This window comes from Chlorocebus sabaeus, chromosome 14, assembly GCF_047675955.1.
Source record: "Chlorocebus sabaeus isolate Y175 chromosome 14, mChlSab1.0.hap1, whole genome shotgun sequence".
Classification (NCBI taxonomy): Eukaryota; Metazoa; Chordata; class Mammalia; order Primates; family Cercopithecidae; genus Chlorocebus; species Chlorocebus sabaeus.
Genome location: NC_132917.1, coordinates 54,815,862 through 54,840,225, shown reverse-complemented (window position 1 = coordinate 54,840,225; position 24,364 = coordinate 54,815,862). Strand labels below are relative to the sequence as shown.

General features: G+C 39.9%; 1 protein-coding gene across 9 annotated transcripts in view; it reads right to left on the bottom strand.

Annotated features, from left to right (window-relative positions):
- Nucleotides 1–24,364, bottom strand: part of EML6 (EMAP like 6) — a 255,703-nt gene that overhangs the window by 35,438 nt on the left and 195,901 nt on the right. For all 9 annotated transcript variants that reach the window (XR_005243334.2, XR_012095287.1, XM_038006941.2 and 6 more), the window contains 3 exons: nt 20,377–20,553; nt 8,823–9,024; nt 8,587–8,713 (listed from right to left, as the gene is read on the bottom strand). Coding sequence is in view for 7 of the 9 variants with exons in the window: in XM_038006941.2 (XP_037862869.1) it covers nt 8,587–8,713; nt 8,823–9,024; nt 20,377–20,553 (506 nt within the window). In the remaining 2 variants the exon portion in view is untranslated. The remainder of the gene's footprint in view (nt 1–8,586; nt 8,714–8,822; nt 9,025–20,376; nt 20,554–24,364) is intronic.

Below are 24,364 nucleotides of genomic sequence, written 5' to 3'. Positions count from 1 at the left end.
CATATCACAGTATCTACAGTTATCCATTATAAAGTAAACTACACTAAGTTGAAGCTAAGGCAATACAATTTAAGCATTAAAAACTCACTTTTCTACATTTTTTTTTTTTTTTTTTTTTAAAGACAGAGTCTTACTTTATAGCCCAGGCTGGAGTACAGTGGCATGATCATGACTCGCTGCAGCCTTGACCTCCCAGGCTCAAGTGATCCTTTTATCTCAGCCTCCCAATCAACTAAACCACCACATCGGGCTAATTTTTAAATTTTTCATAGAGATAAGGTCTCCCTATATTGTCCAGGCTGGTCTCAAGCGATCCTCCTGCCTCGACCTCCCAAAGTGCTGGGAGAACAGGCTTGCCCCACTGTGCTTAGCCTAAGACTTCTTTTTTTTTTAGATAGAGTTTTGCTCTTGTTGCCTAGGCTGGAGTGCAATGGAGTGATCTCGGCTCACTATAACCTCTACCTCCTGGGTTCAAGCAATTCTGCTTCAGCCTCCTGAGTAGCTGGGATTACAGGCATGTGCCACGACATCCAGCTAATTTTGTATTTTTAGTAGAGATGGGGTTTTTTCATGTTGGTCAGGCTGGTCTCGAACTCCTGACCTTATGTGATCCACCCTCCTTGGCCTCTCAAAGTGCTGGGATTATAGGCGTGAGCCACTGCGCCCGGCCCAGACTTTTTTTTTTTTTTTAAGAGAGACATGACCATTTTAGCCTGAGCTAAGCCGGAGAGACTGGCAACAAGCCCAAAGTCTACTAAAGAAGGAAAAAAAATATGCTTTAGGTGACTCTGGGATTTTGACTTTTGGCCATAAGTTATGCAGCTTCTCAGGTAAGAAAAGAAGGGAGCAGTTGAACCTCTTTTCAGTGATAGGTGAAAAATGCTGTAAGTAAAATAATGCTATAAAGATAACATAGAAACAGAAAGTATTAAGTCTAACATTCTTTTATTCATCCCTGGATAGACAGCCAAAAGCTGTATGCCTCAGCAGTTGTTAATAAAGGGCCTTGAAAAAAATACAGATGGCTGACTCAGGTGCATTGAGAAAACAATCCTTGAGCTAATTATTGTATCCTCTTCAAAATACAAAGGTTAAGTGAGTACTTATATGCCAATTTTTATAATAGTTTAATTCTTCTATTTATTCTGTATCTTGTCATTATAAAACTGGGTTTCTATAGAATGCAAGTTCCAACTGTATATAGCAAATAAAAATATCCATTATGACCAACCCCCATGTGGCCAGTTAAGTGAGGAAGAAATGAGGACATCCACCTATGTCAAACAGCAGGCATTTAAAAATAAATTACTAAGCATGGCCCCACAAGATGTAAATAGGAAGACTAATACCTGGTCAGCTCATATGAATTTCAGTAAAAGATCATAACCCATACTTAGAGATATTATTAGATACTACCTACCAATTATCAAAGAGAATGTTCCCTTGTGATCATGTAGTTACCACAGTATACAAAATTGAAGCTGCATGATAATTTGATAAGAACAAAAAATGTGGACATTGGCACTAAGTATTGCTGTAGTTGTAAGTTTCTAATTTCTGGCTTTCTCTTAATGGAATAATGAAAACTTCTGGAGATGAGTCCAATATGTTTAAACACACATTGATTCATTCATTCACAACAGGGTCTCGCTCTCTTGCTCAGGCTGGAGTGCACTGGTGTGATCACAGCTCACCGCAGCCTTGAACTCCTGGCCTCAAGTGATCTTCTCATCCCAGCCTCCTGAGTAGCTGGGATTACAGGAGTGTGTTTTCATTCCCAGCTAATTTTTAAAAATTTTTTTGTAGAGACTGGGCTCCTTATGTTGCCCAGGCTCATCTAAACTCTTGCCAGCCTCAACCTCCTGGGTTTAAGTTATCCTCCCACCTCAGCCTTCCAAAGCGCTGGCATTACAGGTGTGAGCTACTACGCCTGGCCTTAAACATTATTTTTAAAGGATATATGGGAATAACAAAACATAATGTGAATACAAGACTACAATTTTTAAAAGCAACAAACCTCAGCATTAATGTATTTTGTAAGCTGATTGTTGTGGCATGCTCAGATGGTGGTATAAAAACTCACCAAAATTGTTTCACTTTACTTGGGTAAAGTTTTACATGTCTCTAATAAATTCTTGACATTGATTTGGTTGCATTTTTACTGGCATCTCTGATTTTTAAAAAGTTACACAGCTATAATACTAGTTAATAAAAACATATGCAAAAGTAGTTACGAATGATAGTAATTACTGTTCCACAGTGAAATACCCTAAGGTTCTTTTCTGTGATAATCATCACTTTCCATTAGAAAGAACAATTAAAGGAGAATGAACAAGATTTTGTGTGTTCTCCAAATCTCCAACTAATGTGTACTCATAGAGCCCAGATGCCACTCACAGGACAGGAATATCAAAGATAAGCATGGGACCCCTTAGCAAAAAGCAGACGATATCAAAGGTACATGGTGGTAGCACAAAAATGACACGCACACCAACCCAAAGGTGGGTCTGCTAACGTGACAATCTAAACACGAAGCAATGCCAATACCAAACCATTAATGAAAATTTGTTGAGCCTACAAAAGGTTATGATATTCCTTCCAGAGATAAATAATATAAACTACACTCTTAAAAAGGAATATCTCCTAATAATAAATTAACTCATATTCAGTTTATCACCAAATATGCGGGCAGAGTGACAAATGATTTAAGAAATAAAATAGTAATTTGTTTAATTGATATATCTTTCCCTTGAGAACTCAAGTATCAGTTGGAGATGTAAAAAAATCTATTTTTTGAGCTGGGCACGGTGGCTCTCACCTGGAATCCTAGCACTTGGGAGGCCAAGGTGGTAAGACTGCTTGAGCCAAGGAGTTTGATAATACCCTGGGAAACATAGTAAGATCACCCCGTCTCTAAAAAAAAAAGATTTGCTGGTATGGTGGTGCACACCTGTAGTCCCAGTCCCAGGTTCTTGCGGGGCTGAAGTGGGAGAATTGCTTGAGCCCAGGAGGTGGAGGCTGCACTGAGACAGGATCACACCACTGTACTACACCCTGGGCAACAGAGCCAGACCCAGTCTCAAATATATATGTATACGCGCACACACACACACACACACACACACACACACACACACACATATATATATATATTTTTTTCTAAGTTGATATTATAAAACTCCAAATCTTAGGCCAGAGGACTAAATGACAAAAATGGAATTTGGACTGACCTGAAATGTGGGCCTCCTGGCAGATGTCTCTAAAAGTTGACCTTCCCTCCCACAAAGTGACAGCTTATGCATGTCTGTGGAGTAGCCAAGTCCTGAGCCAGTCTCTCATCAACGGAGGAGCTCATGGGAGGGCAGGAGGATACAAATTTTCCCATGAGAATGACAAAATATAGGGGCATTACTGACATCCCAGTAGGAACCTGGGACACTTGGAGAGCTGTACTTTTAAGAGAGTATTATGTTACTTCCTACTTTTATTTTTCATTTCCATATGTGTATGTTTTGAAACAACAAACAAAACCTTTACATCCTGACTGCTGGCATCTTCCAACATTCATATTACCACCCAGCCATATAATACTCGCACATGGCTAGGGCAGGAATCGTTGACTGTCAAGTCCAGCTGAAGGCAATATGGTTTGGACCAGTGACCACTGCATGTTGTCTCGTTCTCCCTCCTCCAAAGTGGTGATTCAAAAAAATTGTCTTCATTCTGTCCTCTCTTTACCACTATTTGGCAAGTTAGGGTGGTTAATATTATCATTAGCCACAGGACCATGAGGGGTTTATCTGGACCTGGATAAGAAAATTTCACAGTACTCTGAGATCCTGAATGTGGCGACTGGCTGAGACTTTGAGCCGCCTCTTTTTGGGAAGGTGGCATAACTGCATTTCAAATTACATATAGGATAGTGGGGTTTCATGGTGGTTTTTTTTTTTTTTTTTTTTTTTTTGAGACAGATTCTCGCTCTGTCACCCAGGCTGGAGTGCAGAGGTGCCATTGTGACTCACTGCAACCTCTGCCTCCTGGGTTCAAGTGATTTGTGCCTCAGCCTCCTGACTAGCTGATAATACAGGTGTGTGCCACCACACCAGGCTAATTTTTGTATTTTTAGGAGAGATAGGGTTTCACCATGTTTCCTAGGCTGGTCTTGAACTCCTGGCCTCATGTAATCTGCCTACCTTGGCTTCCCAAATTCTGGGATTACAGGCGTGAGACACCGTGCCTGGCCTATATTTAGGATAGTTTTAAATGGGGCCATTTTAAGAGGATATATAGGACAAGAAAAGGGTGAATTGTAGTAGACATTTTCTATTTTGGGTCTGTCCAAATCACCTCTGGTGTAAGTGATTATATTGCTAGTCTATGGTGGCAGGTGACTATTTCCAAGGGAAGAGTCAAAGACTTTTTCTCCCTAGCTCACAGTGATTGGTTCAAGGGTAGCCTGGGGCTCACCAGAGCCAATAGCACCTCAAAAGACATTTGTAGGGGGGACTTGTGAATCAGAGGCAATTCTTTCCCACTGATTTTGAACCAGAGACTGTAAGTTCTGTAGCCATTTTTCTGTCTGAAGAACTGTAATAACCCAGAGGAAGCAGAACTGAGATATGAAGGAAAAAATCAGAATCCTGGCAGCAAGATTTGATACAAGTGATACCTGAAGTTGCCCTACCCCTGCATACTTAGGTGTGTAAACCAGTAAGTTCCCTTTTGCTTAGGCCAGTTTGGGTTGGGTGACCCCCTTAAAAGCCTCTACGTTATAAATCAAAAAACAGTATGTAAGCTAGGCGTGACTTCAGTAATGTGAAAAGAAAATTCTTCATTTTACAGGCAACTCTAGTAATTTGGTACTGAGCAAACCTTAGGGATTTTACCGCTTGATGAATTGGGGAAAACTGTTTTTACTGAAGTCTGAATACAGGATTTGGGCACCATCCCTCATGTTGAGATGATATAAGCATTTTGCATCTTAAATTGCTCTGAAAAACTATGCTTCCCCCTTCATTTTTTTCTCCTCAAAAGGAACTTTCCTGACATTTTAAGTATCAATGAAATATCTTAAGTTTGTAGATGGATAAAAGATTACATTATAAGAAAACATGGCAAAGGAGGTGAGGTCAAAAGCTGAGAGCAAGAGGTGTGTCAGGTTGGGGCGTGGCACTTGAGAGGCAGGAAGGTTTGGAAGGGTTCCTCTAGACCAGAATTAGCGTCAAGTCGGCTGGGGATGAAGGAGGGTGGCGTGGGGTAGCCCTGAGTGCCCAGATAAGGAGTGAAAGCATGGATTCCCAAAAATAAAAGACTTCATGAGTTTCCTCAGCCACGCACCACACGTGCCAGCTGAGCAGCAACAACACCCAAGGGTTCACCCAAGGTTGGGGACCAGCCAGATGAGTCTAGGTCACGGAGGCAGGGCATCCCGGTGTGCTAGAGGAAAGCTGGAGTAACTGGGCTACCCGCTGAACACCTCACGGACATTATATATCTGGTAGGGATAGCCCAGGATTCTTTTGAGACCCGTTGTAAATTTCTTCTCAGCTTCCTCATTTTTTGAAAGATTAGAACTAAAGATCATATGGCTTCTGAAGAATAGGAACTCACAATGTAATTAGCAATTGTACAAGGAAGCATGATCTGAAGTCTTACAGCTATTTTAAAGTCAAATAACTGAGTCTAATTAGAAGCAGTCCACAGCTATCTTAAAATTTAGGAATTAGGAATTCAGTTGCTTAAAAGGTAACTGATGCATAAAGCACAGCTGCCTTCAAGGCATTTTTCTCAGTACCACAGGTGCTACAGTCATCTCACAGTTTCTAATTGTTTTTAGGTGACAGGGGATTTACCAGAGGTAGAGCTGCCTGAAACACTGCTAAGAGACAAAACAGTGCTAAGGATCCTGCGTGGAGTGGCTGTTCCAAGCTCACATCTCTTTCAGTCCTCGAGTACTCGTCTCCCATTAGTCTCATTGGTGCATGTCTTGAACCAAGTGTTTAGAAAAAGCACCCAGGTATATAGAGGTATTTACAGGTATATACAGAAGGCATCATGACGGGAACACCAAGGAAAACCCCTGCCTCTCAAATCTTCAAGCAGGGCTTGAAGTAGCCAAAGAAAGCAGTGTCAGGGGCTGTTGGGCAACAGCCCTGAATATTCCCAGGGAGAAGCTGGCTACTGCTGCCTGGCTTCATGTGGTTCTGATGTCAGCATTTTTCTGTCTCAGGCCCTCTGTCATTCCAGGATGCTGGAGTCCACGGGCCCTGTTTTATACCCTAGCTGAGGACTAAGATATGCTGTTTAACATCTTGTGCCACCCTCCCAATTCCATCACTCATCCTGCTTTCTCTCAAATTCCCTGAATGCCCTGACTTGCCTGGCAATGTTCTCTTTTGTGGTCCAGAAGCTGACTGCAGTCTGATCTCTGAGATTCAGGCTCCCCTAAAATTACTGACCAGGACTGGTGCAATCTGCTTGTTCTTGGTTCTGATTATGATTTGCCCCCATGGAGGCTGCTAAGTTGGGCATCATTTAGTGCTCTTTACTAGCTGACCCTACCTGGCACGGCCCCACTCTGCTCCCAGCATGCTGTGCAGCTGGCAGTGTGTGCTCCAGTTACAATTCCTTCTGGGAATTGAGGCTGTCAAGGCTTTTTAAGTTATCTAGGAAGTTGCTCTCCACAGAAAAGGCTTGATTATTCCTCCAGACCCTAGACTTATCTCAAAATCGTTTTCTTCGCTAAATCCTGGTGTGAACTTTTTGTTAATGCTAGTAAAGTACTGAACTGCCTACCCCTATCTCATAATATTATAAGGCTTTTTCCTTTTGTTAAAAAAAAGAGTCAATCCAGTGTATGCTACTATACAGCTTCCTATCTGATGTGGGTATAGCTTGATAATAAAATGGGGTAACTTGAAAATTCTGAATTTTAAAATAAAAAATTATTGGGGTCCTCTCTATCATCAGTTCTCCTACCTTTCATTAAGTTGGGTAGTATGAGATTTTGACAGACTTGCCCAAAGAGGCAACAAGACAAGAGGAACAGGTGAGCCTTGGTTTGGGTTCGAAATCAGCTGCAGTGTTTGGAATTTGGGGCTTGGGTTAAATGATTATATTTTGGTGGCTAGCAAGAATCTCAGCATGATGTATGATTGAGTTACAGAAATCAGTCAGAAACACCCTTGGGATAATGGCCATGTCAACTCATTTCATAATGGTATGTGAAACTAGAAATGAAATTAGAAAGACTGGGTAGTTTTTTTTTTTCCAAAGGAATGTATAATTCAGGTCAAACATTTTTTTTAGAGTGGATTATTTAAGTGGGAGGCCTATTCATGCACTTCTATGCATATGGTTCTTTTTTCCCCTTGATTCTTAGAATTAGGACTTGGAAAATTATTTTCTGTTTGTGGCCACTTTAAAACCATGTTGCAAGCAAAATGAACTATAAAGACCACTGCAGAAAAATCTCTAATTTTTTCTTAAAAGAGAGCTCTGAATCTTTGTAACATCTAACAAAGACGCTAGGGAAAAATTAGGGCTTTTTTGCATTAGATTCAATCTTCTTGCCAGTAGCACACCCACCATTTACCAAGTTTACTTTAACATCTGGCACTGAATTTAAGGAGGAGGAGCAGGAGGAGGTTACATTTCTTTGCATCTAAAACCCCACATAATAGTAAGAAGTGATAGGTCAGACTGATTGGTTATTGTTAGGCAGAAAGCCATACTAAATGCAAACTACTTGAATCTCATAAATTACATATTGTGGGACTAGTGTATTGTGAACATTGAGCCTACCTCAATGTGAACAGCCAACAGAATTCTTAAAACATCTTTGAGATCCATGCAATTCTCTTTAGTTATTAGAGTTTTTATTCAATATCCTCTCTTAGCATGAATATGATACATTAAGTAATATAGTAATTCTGAGCTTTTCTTTTTAGAAATGCTAAAGTGCTTAACCATTCTTATCAATACTTAAAATAGCACATTGAAAAGCCCTAAAATAATAACAGAAAACACACTTTCTACATAGAGGATCCAACGCAACAAAATCAAATGGGATAGGCTGGAACTGCCAAACCTACCTAGACAAATCTGGGCAAATGAAGACACAGTAAGAGAAGATACACCAAGTGAACGGAGTATAAGGCACAGCTTCTGATTAGAATGGAAGATGCTTTTTCACAACTCCACAACTATTCCTCCATGACCTCAAAAGCCTGTCCTCCCTCCTACCTTGCTGGTCAGCAGGCTTTCCTATCAGCTGCCACAGTCAGGACTGTTTTTGAAATACCCTAGCATTTTTTCTGGGCATGGAGAAGCCTAGCCCAGCCAAATTTCATGTCTATGCAAGTCACATTCCAGAACCAACTTCCACAAAGTATAAACCACCCTTTGTCACATACTGTGATGTCGTGCATTTTTTTTTTCCCAGCTTAAGCCTGTGTACAGGTGAAGACCCTGTGCAGATTTATAAAAGACTTAAGTAGCAACTTTGAGGGCAAAGAAAATGCACTCTGGTTTAAACAAGTTTCTTGTCATCAGATATAAAAGCAAGCAAACCTGGCAACACCATACCTTTCTTCCACGGAAACTTCCTTCAGCTGCTGGTGTGGCTTGGTGCCTTCCATTTCCCTGATGCTCACAGCATAGATCTTGGTGGTGTAGTCAATGGCCTTTTCTCTAGCAACATCGCTGTCATAGCCTCAAACAACAAAAAGAGATTGGGGAGCCAGTTGGTTTGCAGTGGCCCAGGAAGGGAGGTGGTGGGAGGTACAGTCGGCACAGGAGGCGCGTGGCAGGTGGGGGCTCACCTCCATCCTCTTCCACGTCGGTGTCCGACTCCTCGCTGTCCACCAGCTTGCTCTCCTGGGTCCCCACAAACTCCCTGGTCCAGATCATCAGGGCTGTGTCGGCGCCGCCCACTGTGAGCAGCACAGAGTCATTGTGCAGCCACCTCACGTTGGTGACGTGTGCACTGTGCCCCACATACTTCTTGAATCTTGCATGCTGTCCCTGTAAAGCCCGAAATTGGTGATTACCCCAGCCACTGTCTCATTATTTCTTTCTCTGGGCTCATTTATCCATATTAATTTCTACTGGCTTCTACTGGATACAAAGGAAACAGTTCAACAGCAATTTCCCTACATTTCAATTAGAATGTAAGCTCCATGTGGGCAGGCACTAGGTCTCTTTTTTTTCTTCAAACAGTACCCAGCTCACAATAGGTCCTCAATATATATTTTTTGAGGGAATGAATGAAACGTTAGACTACAGAACCTATTTTCTGGGAATCTGTGGACATATAAAAAGCTTGTTCTGGTTCTCTCAAATGTCAAATGTGCTGTCTCCACAGGTCTTTAGTGTAAACTACTCACTGTGAGTCTGGCTGACATCTGAGATCAAAAGTGTCTTCACAGCCATCCCCTACAGTGACTTTTGTACCATAGTCGAGGCAGTGGCAGAAGAGCAAAGGATCTCTTATAAACCTGGGGCCCCAAGTAAGATGTAAAATGAACTAACAGTTTCTGCCACAGACGCTAGAAAGCATTTTTAACAGAAACACTCAAACACTGATTGAAAGACAAAGCTCCTTTTCAACAAACGTAGCCAAATGCATAAAACCCAATTTATCAGTAACGACTAAAAGCTTTTTGACTGGTGTGCCCAGGCCACCCCACCTTTATCCCCAGTTGAGGGCAGAGGGCAGAGGGTGGAGCGTGGAATGTGAGTCAGCTGCTCACGCTAGGGCAGTCCTGACAAGTGGTGCAAAATCAAAGCTGGCACCAGAAAGAGTTTCCATATTCAGCTCATGAGCCACAGCCTGGCAAAAACAGCTGCAGCGGGAGCCATTTAAAGAGGTGGAGTTTTTCCATCCTCTCAGCGACTCCGAGGGAATACCTTACACAATCTGGAAAGCCACATGCACTCTCTGAGGTCGTGAGAGAGCCACCAGTATCCTAGATGAAAATTTTATTAATTTACAAGTGGCTCCCAGAGGAGTTTGGACTGGCATGCTGGAGAATCTGAAACCAGCATAGACACACGGCAGCGAACAGGTGCAGGAGCGTTCATGACTTTGTAATACTCCTGGTCAAGATCTCCCTGTATTTGGCCAACCCCTAGCTGACAGCAGAGTGGAACTGCCAACTCCTCAGTAGAGTACTGAGCCTAGAAAGATTCCTGAAGCAAACAGGCAGATCTATTTCCAGGAGGCCCTCCAGAGTCATTAGTTTGCTAGCATAGGCAGAACAAAAGAATTTCCAAGAAAAACCTGTTCGAACATGTGAGATCCAGAAGGCATGGAAACAGAGGACAGTCACAGCAGCTGCAGCCATGTGCCCTGCTGGTCTTCTAGCTGGAAGCAGGAGCACATCCAGTTTATATACCACAAATGCAAGCTGTTTCTTTACAGAAGTAAAAGAGCATGAGAAATGCCTCTCTACACCCTTAACTTATAAGAGGGACACAGGGTTTCCAGATGGGAAGAAAAAATGCAAAAAAAGGTTCAGGGAAAAACAGACTCTAAGGGATGAGATTCAGGTTGCAGAGGGAAAAAAGGGACATGGAGGAAGAGAAAGAGAGGAAAAAATTCAGGGCCAATGAAGAGATTTAACAAGGCAGAGATTCTCCCAGCAGTGGGTGATTCAAGATTCTCAGAATAGGAAACGAGATCACTGCTCCATGCAACAATAAAGGGAATTGACACTGGGTAGAAGGTTCTGTGAAACCAGCTGCTGTTTCAGGAGGAAGACGCTGGCAGCGATGTTTAGTGGTTCCCGGCAGGGCCCATGGAGGAAACATCCTCAAGACCTGGCACAGCCAGTGGGATGAATGACCCTTCTGGGTCTTCAAGCCGAATCTCCATTTGTTACACCCATCAGAACTTGCTGCTTCCCCACGACTCTCTTATTCATCGAGTGATGAAATAATGGATGATAGCACCAGAAAAACCTGGAATATGGGCGGGTGCAGTGGTTCATGCCTGTAATCCCAGCACTTTGGGAGGTTGAGGCGGGCAGATCACTTGAGGTCAGGAGTTCAAGACCAGCCTGGCCAACATAGTGAAACCCCAACTTTACTAAAAATACAAAAATTAGCTGGGCAGGGTGGTGGATGCCTGTAATCCCAGCTACTCGGGAGGCTGAGGCAGGAGAATTGCTTGAACCTGAGAGGCAGAGGTTGCAGTCAGTTAAGATCACACCACTACACTCCAGGCTGGGCAACAGCAAGACTCTGTCTTAAATAAAAAAAAAACCTGGAATATGTCTCCAGCGTAGTGGTTGCCAATCCCTTGTAGGGAGGAAATTTCTGAGAATCTCATGAAAGCTGGGCACTCACCCCCTACATTCACATTTCAGTTTCCCTATCTGTAAAATTTTCCATGCACAGTTTCTCTCTGAAAAATCATCCTCCAGAGCTTTTGACATTCTGAGCAGGAAACTTAAGGACTTGAGGGAATGGAGGGTTTTAAAAATGCAAATGACATAGTGGTGTTTTCCTCTCTCCATTTAGCAGAAGGGTCTAGGTTTGGAAGGGAAGGGAGGCTATGGGAAGCAATCAGCAGGCCATACAGATCGAGTCAAAAAACAGAATTTGGTTTTCTGATCCATGGTTTAAGATACTACAAAAATGGGTCGTGCTCTTGTTAAGGCTCTGACAAAGGTTAGAGTCTGTCTCATGGAGGCTGGGACAAGATGGTTGTCAGGGCACTAACGATCTAATTGAGAAGGCTTTAACCTATAAAACTGAATATTAATAAAGATACACATCTGGCATGGAAAGAAAAATGCCTGGAAGAAATACCCACTCATGGGAAAGTAGAATGAGAAAAAGAGCCAAGATAATGACATGATTTTAGCTCCTAACAAATGGAACTTGAATTTTGGACACAGAGCTGTGTGGTGGTAATAAGATCTCACAGGTATCACCAAGACTGATGACATAGAACTCAATGCGAGAATATAGCAATGGCATGGTACATTAGTCTGCTTGGGTAGCCATAACAAAATGCCCTAGGCTGGGTAGCTAAACAGCAGAAATTTATTTCTCACAGTTTTAGAAGCTGGGCAAGATTAAGGTGCTGGCCAATTTGGTTCCTCGTGAGGGCTCTCTTCCTGGCTTGTAGATAGCTGCCTTCTCACTGTGTGCTCACATGGAGAGAGTGCAGTGTGTGTGTGGAGACAGAAAGCTAGCTCTCTGGCATCTCTTCTATAAGGACACTGATTCTATCAGATTTGGGTCCCTCCCTTATAAACTCATTTAATCTTAATTACTTCCCTAAATGTCCTATCTCCAAATACAGTCCCATTGGGAGTTCGGGCTTTAACATAGATTTGGGAAGACAACCATTCAGTTCACAACAGATAATGAACTTTGTTCAACAGAGTGAGAGCAGTTGGACAAGTGTGACTATACAGCTGGAAATATTCACTGGCAAGAGATTCATGTATTTCAGAAGGAAAGTGTGCCAGAAAAATCAGATTTTTTTTTTTTTTTTTTTAAAGAAGAGGCCAGATGCAGTCGCTCATGCCTATAATCCCAGCACTTTGGGAGGCCAAGGCAGGTGGATCACCTGAGGTCAGGAGTTCGAGACCAGCCTGGTCAACATGGTGAAACCCCATCTCTACTAAAAATATAAAAAATTAGCCAGCTGTAGTGGCAGGCACCTGTGATCCCAGCTATTCAGGAAGTTGAAGCAGGAGAACCACTTGAATCCAGGAGGCAGTGGTTGCAGTGAGCTGAGATTACGCCATTGCACTGCAGCCTGGGCAACAAGAGCAAAAACTCCATCTTCAAAAATAAGTAAATAAGTAATTCTTTTTAAAAAAAGAGGAAGACAAATGATTCTATCAAAATAATTCGTATTTGGCTAGTAGTCTTTTTAAGCTATGAACCTATTTCTTCAATCAAATCTGACACAGAACTTAAGAATGAAAAGATAATTTAAAAGGATAGACAAAAGATTTGTATAGATACTTCCCAAACAGCAAATAGACGAGAAAGTGCTCAGCATCCTTAGTCATCAGAGAAATGTAAACTGAAAACACAACTGGATACCATTATCTACTCCCCAGAACAGCTGAATTTTATGCATCTGACAATACTGAGTATCAGCAACTGGAACTCTTACATTTCTAGTGGGAATACAAAATGATACCACTTTGGAAAAAGGTCTGGCAGTTTCTTAAAATGTTATATATTTTCCCCATGACTCAGAAATTCCACTCCTATGTATTTACCTAAGAGAAAGAAAGCATATGTCTACAAAGACTTGCCTAAAAATGTTCACAGCAGCTTTACTATAACCCAAAACTGGAAAAGTATGTTCATCATAGGAATATGGATGAACAAACTGTTATATCCATACAATGGAATTCTACTAAGCTATGAAAATGAATGAACTATTATGCAACATGGATGCATCTCAGAAACATCTCTGAGTGAAAGACGCTAGATAAAAAGCAGTACCTATTTCATTTATATGAAATTCTTAAACAGGTAAAATTTATGGTGAAAACCACTGGAACAGTTGTTTGACCTGAGGAGGGAGGGGGCATGGGGACTGGCCCAGAAGGAGTATGAGGAAGCAGCCTGGGGTGGCAATGGCCTATGTATCTTCATAAGGATGGTTATATAGGTATATGAGCTTTTGGTCAAAGTTCATCAAATGGAACACTGAACATTTATGTATTTCAACTGTATATAAATTTTACTTAAAAAATAGCATAAGCAAATCTTGAACTCTAGATAATAATGTGCATGATGTAACATTTAGGGGTAAGAAATCTTGATATCTAAAATGTACTTTTTCCTTCCAGCTTTACTGAGGTATAATTAACAAAGATTTTATATATTCAAGGTGTACAACAGAATTTGATATATGCATACATTGTGAAATAACTACCATAATCAAGCTAACTAATGCATTAATCATGACATAGTTACCACTGTGTGTGTGTATTTGGTAAGGACACTTAGGATCCACTCTATTAGCAAATTTAAAGTAAATAATACAGTATAATTAAATATAGTCACTACGCTGTATGTCAGATCCCCAGAACTTATTTATCTTAAAAGTTTATACCCTTTGCCCAGATGTGGCGGTTCACGCCTGTAATCCCAGCATTTTGGGAGGCTGAGGCAGGCGGATCACCTGAGGTTGGGAGTTCAAGACCAGCCTTATCCACATGGAGAAATCCCATCTCTACTAAAATTACTAAATTAGCCAGGCGTGGTAGCACATGCCTGTAATTCCAGCTACTCAGGAGGCTGAGGCAGGAGAATCAGTTGCACTCAGGAGGCAGAGGTTATGGTGAGCCCAGATTGCGCCATTGCACTCCAGCCTGGGCAACAAGAGCAAAACTCCATCTCAAAAAAATAAAATAAAAAAGTTTATACCTTTTGACCAACATCTCCCCATTTCCCCCAACTCTCCAGTCCTTGGCCACCATCCTTCTACTCTCTACTTCTATGAGTTCAACCTTTTCAACTTCCACATATATGTGAGATCACAAAGTATTTGTCTTTCTGTGCCTGGCTCATCTCACTTACCATGTCCTTCAGGTTCATCTACACTATTGCAAATGACAGGATTTCCTTCTTTTTTATGGGTGAATAATATACCGCCATATATACATGTGTATACACACACACACACACACAAATACTTTCCTTATCCATTCATTTGTTGATGGATACTTCAGTTGTTTCCATATCTTGGCTATTGTGAATAATGCTGTAATGAACATATTGGTGTAGATATCCCTTCAAGATACTGATTTCATTTCCTTTGGATACATACCCAGAAGTGGGATTACTGAATCATATTTTAGTTAATTTTTTGAGAAACATTCATATTGTTTTCCATAATGACTATACCAATTTGTACACTGTTGGTGGGCATAACAGTATACAAGAGTTCCCTTTTACACCCTCACCAACACTTGTTCTTTTTTTAATAGACATCCTAACAGGCATGAGGTGATATCTGTGATTTTGATTTACATTTTCCTAATAAGTAATGTTGAACATCTTTTCATATACCTGTTGGCCATTTCTATGTCATCTTTGGAGAAATGTCTATTCAAGTAATTTGCCTATTTTAAAATCATGGCTTTTGCTATTGAGTTGTCAAGTTCATTATATATTTTGTATATTAACCCTTTATCAGACACATGGTTTTACAATTATTTTTCCCATTCCATAGGCTGCCTTTTCATTTTGTTGATTGTTTCATTTGCTGTGCAAAGTTTTTTAGTTTGATGTAGTCTCACTTGCTTTTGTTTTTACCTGTGCTTTGGCTGTTATATCCAAGAAATCACTGCCAAGACCAATGTCAAAGAACTCTTTATATTTTCTTCTATAGAAAATATAGGAGTTTTATGATTTCAGGTCTTACATTTAAGTCTTTAATCCATTTTAATTTTTCTAAATGGTGTGAGATAAAGATCCAATTTCATTCTTTTGAATGCAGATATCCAGTTTCCCTGACACCACTTATTGAAGAGACTGTCTTCTCCCTATTGTGTACTTTTGGTATCCTTGTCAAAGATTGACTATATAATATGCACGGATCTATTTCTGGCATCTTTTTTCTGTTTCATTGGTCTATGTGTCTGTTTTTATGTCAGTACTATACTGTCTTGATTACTATAGCTTTGTAATATAGTTTGAAATCTGTATTTCAAAGTGTGACACTTCCAGTTTTATTCTTTCTTGGGACTGCTTTGGCTATGTAGGTCTTCTGTGGTTACATACAAATTTTAAGGATGTTTTTCCAATTTTTGTGAAAAAAATGCCTTTGGAATTTTGATAAGGATTACATTGAATCTGCAGATTATTTTTTGGGTACTGTGAACATTTTAACAATATTAGTTCTTCCACTCCATGAACACAGGATCTCTTTCCATTTATTTGTGTCTTCTATTTATTTCATGAGTGTCTTACAGTTTTCAGTATACAGTTCTTTTGCCTCCTTGGCTAAATTTATTCCTAAACATTTTATTCGTCTTGATGACACAGTTTTTCTTAGATAGTCTAAGTATATAAAAATGTAATTGAATTGTGTATGTTAGCTTCGCATTCTACAACTTCACCAACTTTATTAATTCTAATAGTTTTCTTGGGGGGGAGTCTTTAGGGTTTTCTATATATAAGGTCATGTTGTATATAGAGATAATTTTACCTCTTTCATTCTGATCTGGATGCCTTTTCTCTCTTTTTCTTGCCTAAATGCTCTGGCTAGGACTTCCTTGACTTGTTCCTGATTTTAAAGGAAAAGCTTTTGACTTTTCATCGAGTATGTTAGTTGTGGGTTTTTCATTTATGGCTTTTATTAAAATTCCTTCCTCCTATATCTGAGTTTAGAAGATATATCTTAATCATGAGAGGATGTTGAGTTTTGTCCATCCTTTTCCCACATCCACTGAGATAATAAAATGATTTTATCCTTTATTCTGTTTATGTGGTATATCACATTTACTGACTTGCATATGTTGAACCATCCTTGCATCCCAGGGACAAATTCCACTTGATCATGGCCTATGATCTTTTTAACGTGCTGTTGAATCTGGTTTGTAGTATTTTGTTTCAGATTTTTGCACCTATATTCATCAGGCATATTGGTCTGTAGTTTTCTTGTAATGTCTTTATCTGGTTTTGGTCTCAAGGTTCTTCTGGCCTTACAAGATGAGTTTAGAAGTATTCCTTCCTCTTCAATTTTTTTTTTTTTGAAAGAGTTTAAAAAGGACTGGCAATATTTTTTCTTTAAATATTTAGGAGAATTCACACAGGAAGCCACACGGTCTTGGGCTTTTCTGGGAGGTTCTTGATTACAGATTCAAACTCCTTGCACATTATTGATCTGTTCAGATTTTCTATTTCTTCGCAATTCAGTCTCGGTAGGTTGTATATTTCTAGAAATGTATCATTTCCTCTAGGTTATCCAATTTGTTGGCATATCACTGCTCTAAGTAGTCTCTTATGATACTTTGTATTTCTACAGTATCGGTTATAATGTCTCTTTCATTTATAATTTTGAGTCTCTTTTTGGCTAGTCTCGCTAAAGGTTTGTCAATTTTACCTTTTCAAAAAAAAAACCTCAACTCTTAGTTTTGTTGGTCTTTTCTATTCTCTTTATAGTCCCTATTTATTCCTGTTCTAATCTTTATTATTTCCTTCCTTCTGCTAACAGTAAGCTTAGCTTGGTCTTTTCCCAGTTTTTATGAAGTGTAAAGTTAGGTCATTTGAGGTCTTTATTTTTCTTTCTTAATTCTACAGTTTACTTTAAATTACAGAATTTAGGTTGTGGGTTTCTGTGAGTTCACTATATTATTCTCTCACTTTATGTGTATGCTTGAAAATCTTCACAGTAAAATCTTAGGAAAAAAGCATACACAGAAGCTGAATGTGCAAAATACAAAACAAAGTGTAACTCTGTTGAAACAGGAATAGGATTCCAGAGCTTTTGCACAGGTTCCTTCCTGGCCACTTGAGATATACCTCCCTGGAACTCTGGTCTGAGGAACACAACTTGAAATGACAGTGATATATAGATAAGCCTCCTTGTCAGGCAGGGAAAGTACTAGCAAGGTGCAATAGTACTGTGGGGGTTTTAGTTATCTAAACAGCTACTCCAAAACCTCGGTCTACTAAAACCAGGGTATCACTAACTTTTTGCCTTGTACTGCTAGCAATTTCATTTATACGTAGAAATAGCAAGAAAAATGGCTACTTAGAACTAAATTCTGATTAAACAAGAAGGGCTGGTAAGTGACAGATCATTGGCAGAAGGGTGCCAGGTGGCTTTGGGATGGGCAATGAAGGTAACACTGGACATAATCAGATGTGTATTTTAGAAAGGGCTACTGACAATAATCTAATCAGATATTAACAAAGGAAGGAGAAGAGAGGAAAAGCATCCAAAGTAACCAAAGTGGCCATAGAGGTAACTGGTATGTTCAGGTTAAAATGTACAAATGACAGGAGGAGCAAACAATTGAGGATGAATACAAAAGCCTTGCACAGACTTTTTAGTGTAGTTTCTGGAATGAAGACAAAAAATAACTTTTGAAAAGGATGTGAAAGATATATTTAGGGATAGAAGCAAAATAGAGAAAAGTTAGGAACACTTCTTAATCAGATGGCTTCACATGAACTGAAAGTCAATTTCTCATTTCCTCTGTCAAAGAGAATGCTCTTCAAACCGCGAAGGAGAAAACAACTCAGTTACGTGAGTACAGGTACCTTCAAACGTGACCACAGAAACAATACAGTAATAGCTGAAAAGTTTAGAAATCAGGAGAGGTGGCATCAAACATAAAGTGGTTCTTGTATCCCAATGGGAAAACAAATAGGTTCTGGCAAATATTGATTCATGAGGTGATGTAATCCCTTGAAAATTCTAGGATGAAATATTACACAGGAGTTCAATAAGCATTTGGAAAAAGAAGTAGTGATAACCAGACAGTAACGGGTACACTGTGAACTAACCTCACATATTTTATAGGTTGACTTATTAGGAGAGATTAAGGATGACAGAGACCAAATCCACTTGTCTTTAGGCAAGACATTAGCCAAGTATTTAATGATGTCTTCTTGGACTAGGATAAACGGCTGTACAGGGAGGTAAATTTAAATATTTGTTACTGATTAAAGAACTGTTACAATGTGTAGATTAACAAACAGAATGTCAGCTGGGTGTGGTGGCTCATGCTTGTAATCCAATATTTTGGGAGGCCCAGGTGGGAGGATTTTTTGAGTCCAGGAGTTTGGGACCAGCCTGGGCAATACAGTGAGACCCCATCTCTACAAAAAGTAAAAAAATTAGTTGGGCATGGTGGTATGCACATAATCCCAGCTACTGGGGAGGCTGAGGTGGATTGATCGCTTGAGTCTAGAAGGTAGAGGCTGCAGTGAACAGTGATTGTGCCACTGCACTCCAGCTTGGGAAACAGAGCAAAACCCTGTCATTCATTCACTCATTAGTTAAAATAAATAAATAAATAAATAAATGGAATGTAAAATTGAATTGACGAGGAGGTTCCCAGAGTTGACGTTTGATTGTTCCAGTCTCTCTTTTTTTCTATGATTTAGAACTCAGGATTGTGAAAGCAGAGGATGACATGATGCTGCAAGGGAGAGAAAATGCTTTGACAAGGTATTCAAAGATACAGATAGGATGGAACACTTAGAAGAAATAAATAAAACTTTTTGGGTATGAATGTAAAGTTCTGTATTCAGATCTTAGAACATCAATTGTGTAAGTATAGGCTGGGGGATAATCTGAACATTTTTGAGATTGACATCTATGAATTCAATTTTTGTAGTGTGGCAGGCAAAAGGGCCAACGTCATTTTCGTTTGATTTAATACAAATGTAAACATCAAAACCAAGAAGGCAGCAGTCCCACTGTGCTCTGACCTGATCAGATTACAACTGAAACACTGAATACAGTTCTAGATTAGACAGCTGAAGGAAGAACTGATAAACTGCAGTGTGCTTAAAGGGAGGGGACAGCTGTAAGCCATGGAATATGGGAAATGGCTGAAGGAACTAGAAATGTTAGGCTGGAAAAAAAATGAGACTTCAGGGGGTCAAATGTGATCTTACTAAAGATGATGGCTGTTAGAGGAATGGAATTGTTTAATGATGGTTCAGAAGGTAGAACTGTATTTAAAAAGAAAAGAGGCTGGGCGCACGGGCTCATGCCTGTAATCTCAACACTTTGGGAGGCCAAGACTGGTGGATCACAAGGTCAGGAGTTCAAAACCAGCCTGGTCAAGATGGTGAAACCCTGTCTCTACTAAAAATACAAAAATTAGTGTGGCATGGTGGCAAGCGCCTGTAATCCCAGCTACTCGCAAGACTGAAGCAGGGAATTGCCTGAACCCGGGAGGCGGAGGTTGCAGTCAGCTGAGATCATGCCACTGTACAAAAAAAAAAAAAAGAGGAAAGAAAAGAATTCAGCTCAACACAGAGGAAAACGTTTTAGTAATTGGAGGTATTTAAAAATCAGTTGGGCTGCTGTGTGGTATTAAGTTCCTCATCTGTGGAAGTATCCTAATAAAAGTTAGAAAGGCACTGGTCTGAGAGGTTGTAAAGGTAACACTTACTTTGCAGTTTGTGAGATGTTGGATTTGGTGACCACTAAAGGCCTTTCAAGGTAGAATTCTATGCCGTGAGAACTGCACTGAAATTAGTCACTCAAACACAATGTCATGGAGGTTTTTATACAGCATAAATAATACTCCGATAATATGAACTGCTTATGACTTCAAGTTTTAAAAAATGCACTTAGATACAATAGACAGATTTAAGGTTATTAATGAGACTGAGCAAGTAAAGACAATAAACATGCAATATTACCTTGACGGGATATGAGAAAAGCTTAACAAAACCAAAATCATCTCCAGTGGCTAAAAGGGAACAGTCTTTGGTAAGACTGGCAGCATTTACGTCAGTTATATCGCTATGTGCTGGCCAGATTCCCTCACAGGTGGGCCCCAGGACACAGGTCCATGTGTCCCACTGTATCTTCTCAATCTGAAAAAGAACGAAAGAGAATTATATTTTTGCACAACCTAGTTTGTTTTATTCAAAATAAACAGTTTGCACCTGAGTAATTCTAAACTACTTTGACAACAATAGGTATTTGTGTTGAGTGCTGAGGTACACAAATTCTAAGTTGCATATTTAAAGTGGTTATTTGCATTAAGAAACCAACACTGCAGTCAAATATCCAAGTGTTTTTCTCTAGATAAAATGAACATTTTGAAATTGTGGAAATTTGACAATAATAAGTTATTTTAGTTCTTAACTAGACATTTATCACTGTATAAGCCATAAGCTGGATCCAGATTCCCCAACCCCAGCACTGATGTCTTAGGCTTGAAAATTCTTTGTTGTTGGGACTGTCCTGTGCATGTCAGGATGTTTAGAGCATCCCTGGTCTCCACCCAGTGGATGCCAGTAGCATACCCTTGTCCCCAGGCATTGCCAAATGTTCCTGGGAAGCAAAATTGCTCCCAGTTGAGGATCACTAAGCTAAGCTGATCAAAGGAGATGATCATTTAGCAAATTATTTTAAGAAGTTATAAGACACAACTTAAAAAAAAATGACCGCTTCCTTGGAGGAAAAAGTAATAAGATTCTGCAGCAAGCTTAATATCCTGTATGCTCTAGAGAGACTACTGTAAAAATCCGAAGAGCTATTCATATTGTATTGCCATGAATCTTTTATCCTTTAAAACTGTTTTGTCTGAAATTCTTGGCTAGAATATTTGTAATTTTTATAGGTTAATTCTGGTAAGATTGAGGGTTTTCTTTCCATTTACTTAAAACAATAATAGACAATAACAACATTATGGCTTTCCTGGGAGATTTTGTCTCATTTACTTTCATTCAAGATCTGCTATTACACCTTAATATTCCAGTTTCTTTAGACAAAGCACTGTTCAGAAGGAGTATAAGAAATTAGAGAACTGTAGCTAAAATTAAAGCCCAGAGCTCTCCTTTTCAATCTGAAACTGCTTTGCACGTTGCTAATACCTTGCCTAATTTCTGCTTGTTGTTATTGCTTAGAAGAGAAATTACAAGATAAAAGATGCAGCCAGGAGTTTTAGTCACAACATGGTAAGATGCTATACATTTGTTAGTCACTCAAATTTCTCCTCATTTAATCTTGTGTGTTTCTTTTGGAGGCACACAGAAGTGGAACCAAAAATCTGCATCTGGTCCTGTGACTTGGGGGCCTCAGGTAGGAACACAGACTGAGGTGACTCAAGGTGGTTCCCCCAGAAATCATCTCAGTTTTAGAAGTAGAGTCCCTCAACCCCTTATGATGTTCTAACCTAACCTTCACAGGAAGAGAAGCAGGGAACCATCCCTTGCTGGTTCTGGAAGCAGGCTTTTGGCCATTGACTCCCTTCCAAATTCTAGATTCCATCTCCTAGTCTACTTGCAATCCCCACAGTGATGCTGGCCTCCTTATCCCAGCAGGAAAGGAAAGGGAGCTGGTATTGCTTCCCTGGCAGACACTGTAACACAACACCATTGGCCAGATCAGGACACCCTACTCTCCAGGGGAAGCAAATGTCTAACTTGCTGGAAGCTACAGAAACTGCACTTAAAATGGAGCATTAAGAATGATACCTATAATCCATCAATGCAAAAGCGTTAAATAAACTTGTTAAAAATGCTGGAACTAAGATAGAAGGAGAGCCCTCAAGGGATCCCTTCCTCAGCACCTTGCCTCAGGTAGATATGTTATCATTTTGCAAAGGAAGCAACTGAGGCCCACAGAGAGGTTACATCACTGCAGTCACAGTATGCTTAGGAAGCCGAAGTGGGAAGTTTGCTCCAGAGACTTTGCCTCCCAATATGGTGCTGCTTTAACTGTACTATTTGTATCAGATGGATTTGAAATAGGCATTTTAACATTTGTCATATTTTAACAATTTGCTGGGTAAGCTTTGTATTAGTTTACCATGATTGTTTCTGTAAAAAAAAAAAATGCTTATTTGAAAAAGATTTTTCAAAATCCCTCATGCTCAGTCGAAGGGCCTTGGCACCACTAGGGAAGTTGGCCAAGAAAGCATCAGTTGGAGGGACTTGCAACCATCATCATCACGAATCAGCCTCTGGAGTAACAAATGTGCACCATGGGGTAACAAATTAACTCTTCAGAGCAAGCGCCTGTCACTTTGGGGAGCATTATAACATTAATTTTCCTCTTGTGCATTTTCTTTTATATAATAATTGCTCATCTGTTCCAAGCCAGCCTCATCCTCCTCTACCATTTTGTTAAATTACATTTCATTTTAGTATACTTATTTGGGAGCATTAAAACAGGAAGGGAAAGTACAGCTGAAGTGATGTGAAATGATGCTTAAATCCATAGGAGAAACTGAGAGGTTTCATGGTTTAGGCCATGGAGTCACACACAGATGTCTCTGGGTTGAGATCACAGTGCTGTGGATCTTTTGCCCTCCCAGAGCCTTAGTTTCCTTATCTGTAAAACCACATTGACAACTATTAGGTAAAACTGTTATGAGGATTAAAATATAGGTGTATATATTCTGAAATTCACATGGAGCCAAAAAAGAGCCTGACTAGCCAAAGCATTTCTAAGCAAAAAGAATAAAGCCAGAAGTATCATATTACTGGACTTCAAACTACACTGCAAGGCTACAGTAACCAAAACAGACTGGTACTGGTATAAAAAGACATATAGGCTAATGGAATACAGAATCCGGAAATAAAGCTGCACACCTATAACCATCTGATCTTCGACAAAGTCAACAAAAATAAGCAATGGGGAAAGGACTCTCTGTTAAATAAATGGTGCTGGGACAACTGGCTAGTCATATGCAGAAGAATGAAACTGTACCCCCTCTCCCCCATTTCACCATATACAAAAATTAACTCAAGACGGATTAGAGATTTAAATGTAACACCTCAAATTACAAGAATCCTAGAAGAAAACCTAGGAAATACCATGCTGGACATTGGCCTTGGGAAAGAATTTATGACTAAGTCCTCAAAAGCAATTGTAACAGAAACAAAAATTGACAAGTGAGACTTGACAAGTTTAATTAACTAAAGGGCTTCCACATAGCAAAAGAAAACATCGATGGAGAAAAAAGACAACCTACAGAATGGGAGAAAACATCTGCAACCTATGCATCTGAAAAGGGTCTAATATCCAGAATCTAAAAGGAACTGAAGTCAACAGGTAAAAAAACAACCCCATTAAAAAGTGGGCAACAGGAGTTGGAGACCAGCCTGAGCAACACGGCAAAACCCTGGCTCTACTAAAACTATTACACAAAAATTACCTGGGCATGGTGGTGTGCATCTACGGTCTCACCTATTCGGAAGGCTGAGGCAGGAGGATCACTTAAGCCCAGAAAATCGAGGCTACAGTGAGCCGTGATGGTGCCACTACACTCCAGCCTGGGTGATACAGCAAGACCCTTAAAAAGGGGTCTTAAAAAAAAAAAAAAGTGGGCAAAAGATATGAACAGATGCTTCTCAGAAGAAGACATACAAGTAGCCAACAAACATGAAAAAATGTTTATCACCAATCATTGGAGAAATGCTAATCAAAGCCACAAGATGCCATCTCACACCATTCAGAATGGCTATTATTAAAAGTAAAAAAAATAACAGAATCTGGTAAGACTGAAGAGTAAAGGGAATGCTTATTCACTGCTGGTGGAAATGTAAATTAGTTTAGCCTCTGTGGAAAGCAGTTTGGAGATTTCTCAAATAACTTAAAGAACTATGATTCTACTCAGTAATACCATTACTGGGTACACACCCAAAGGAAAATGAATTGTTCTACCAAAAAGAC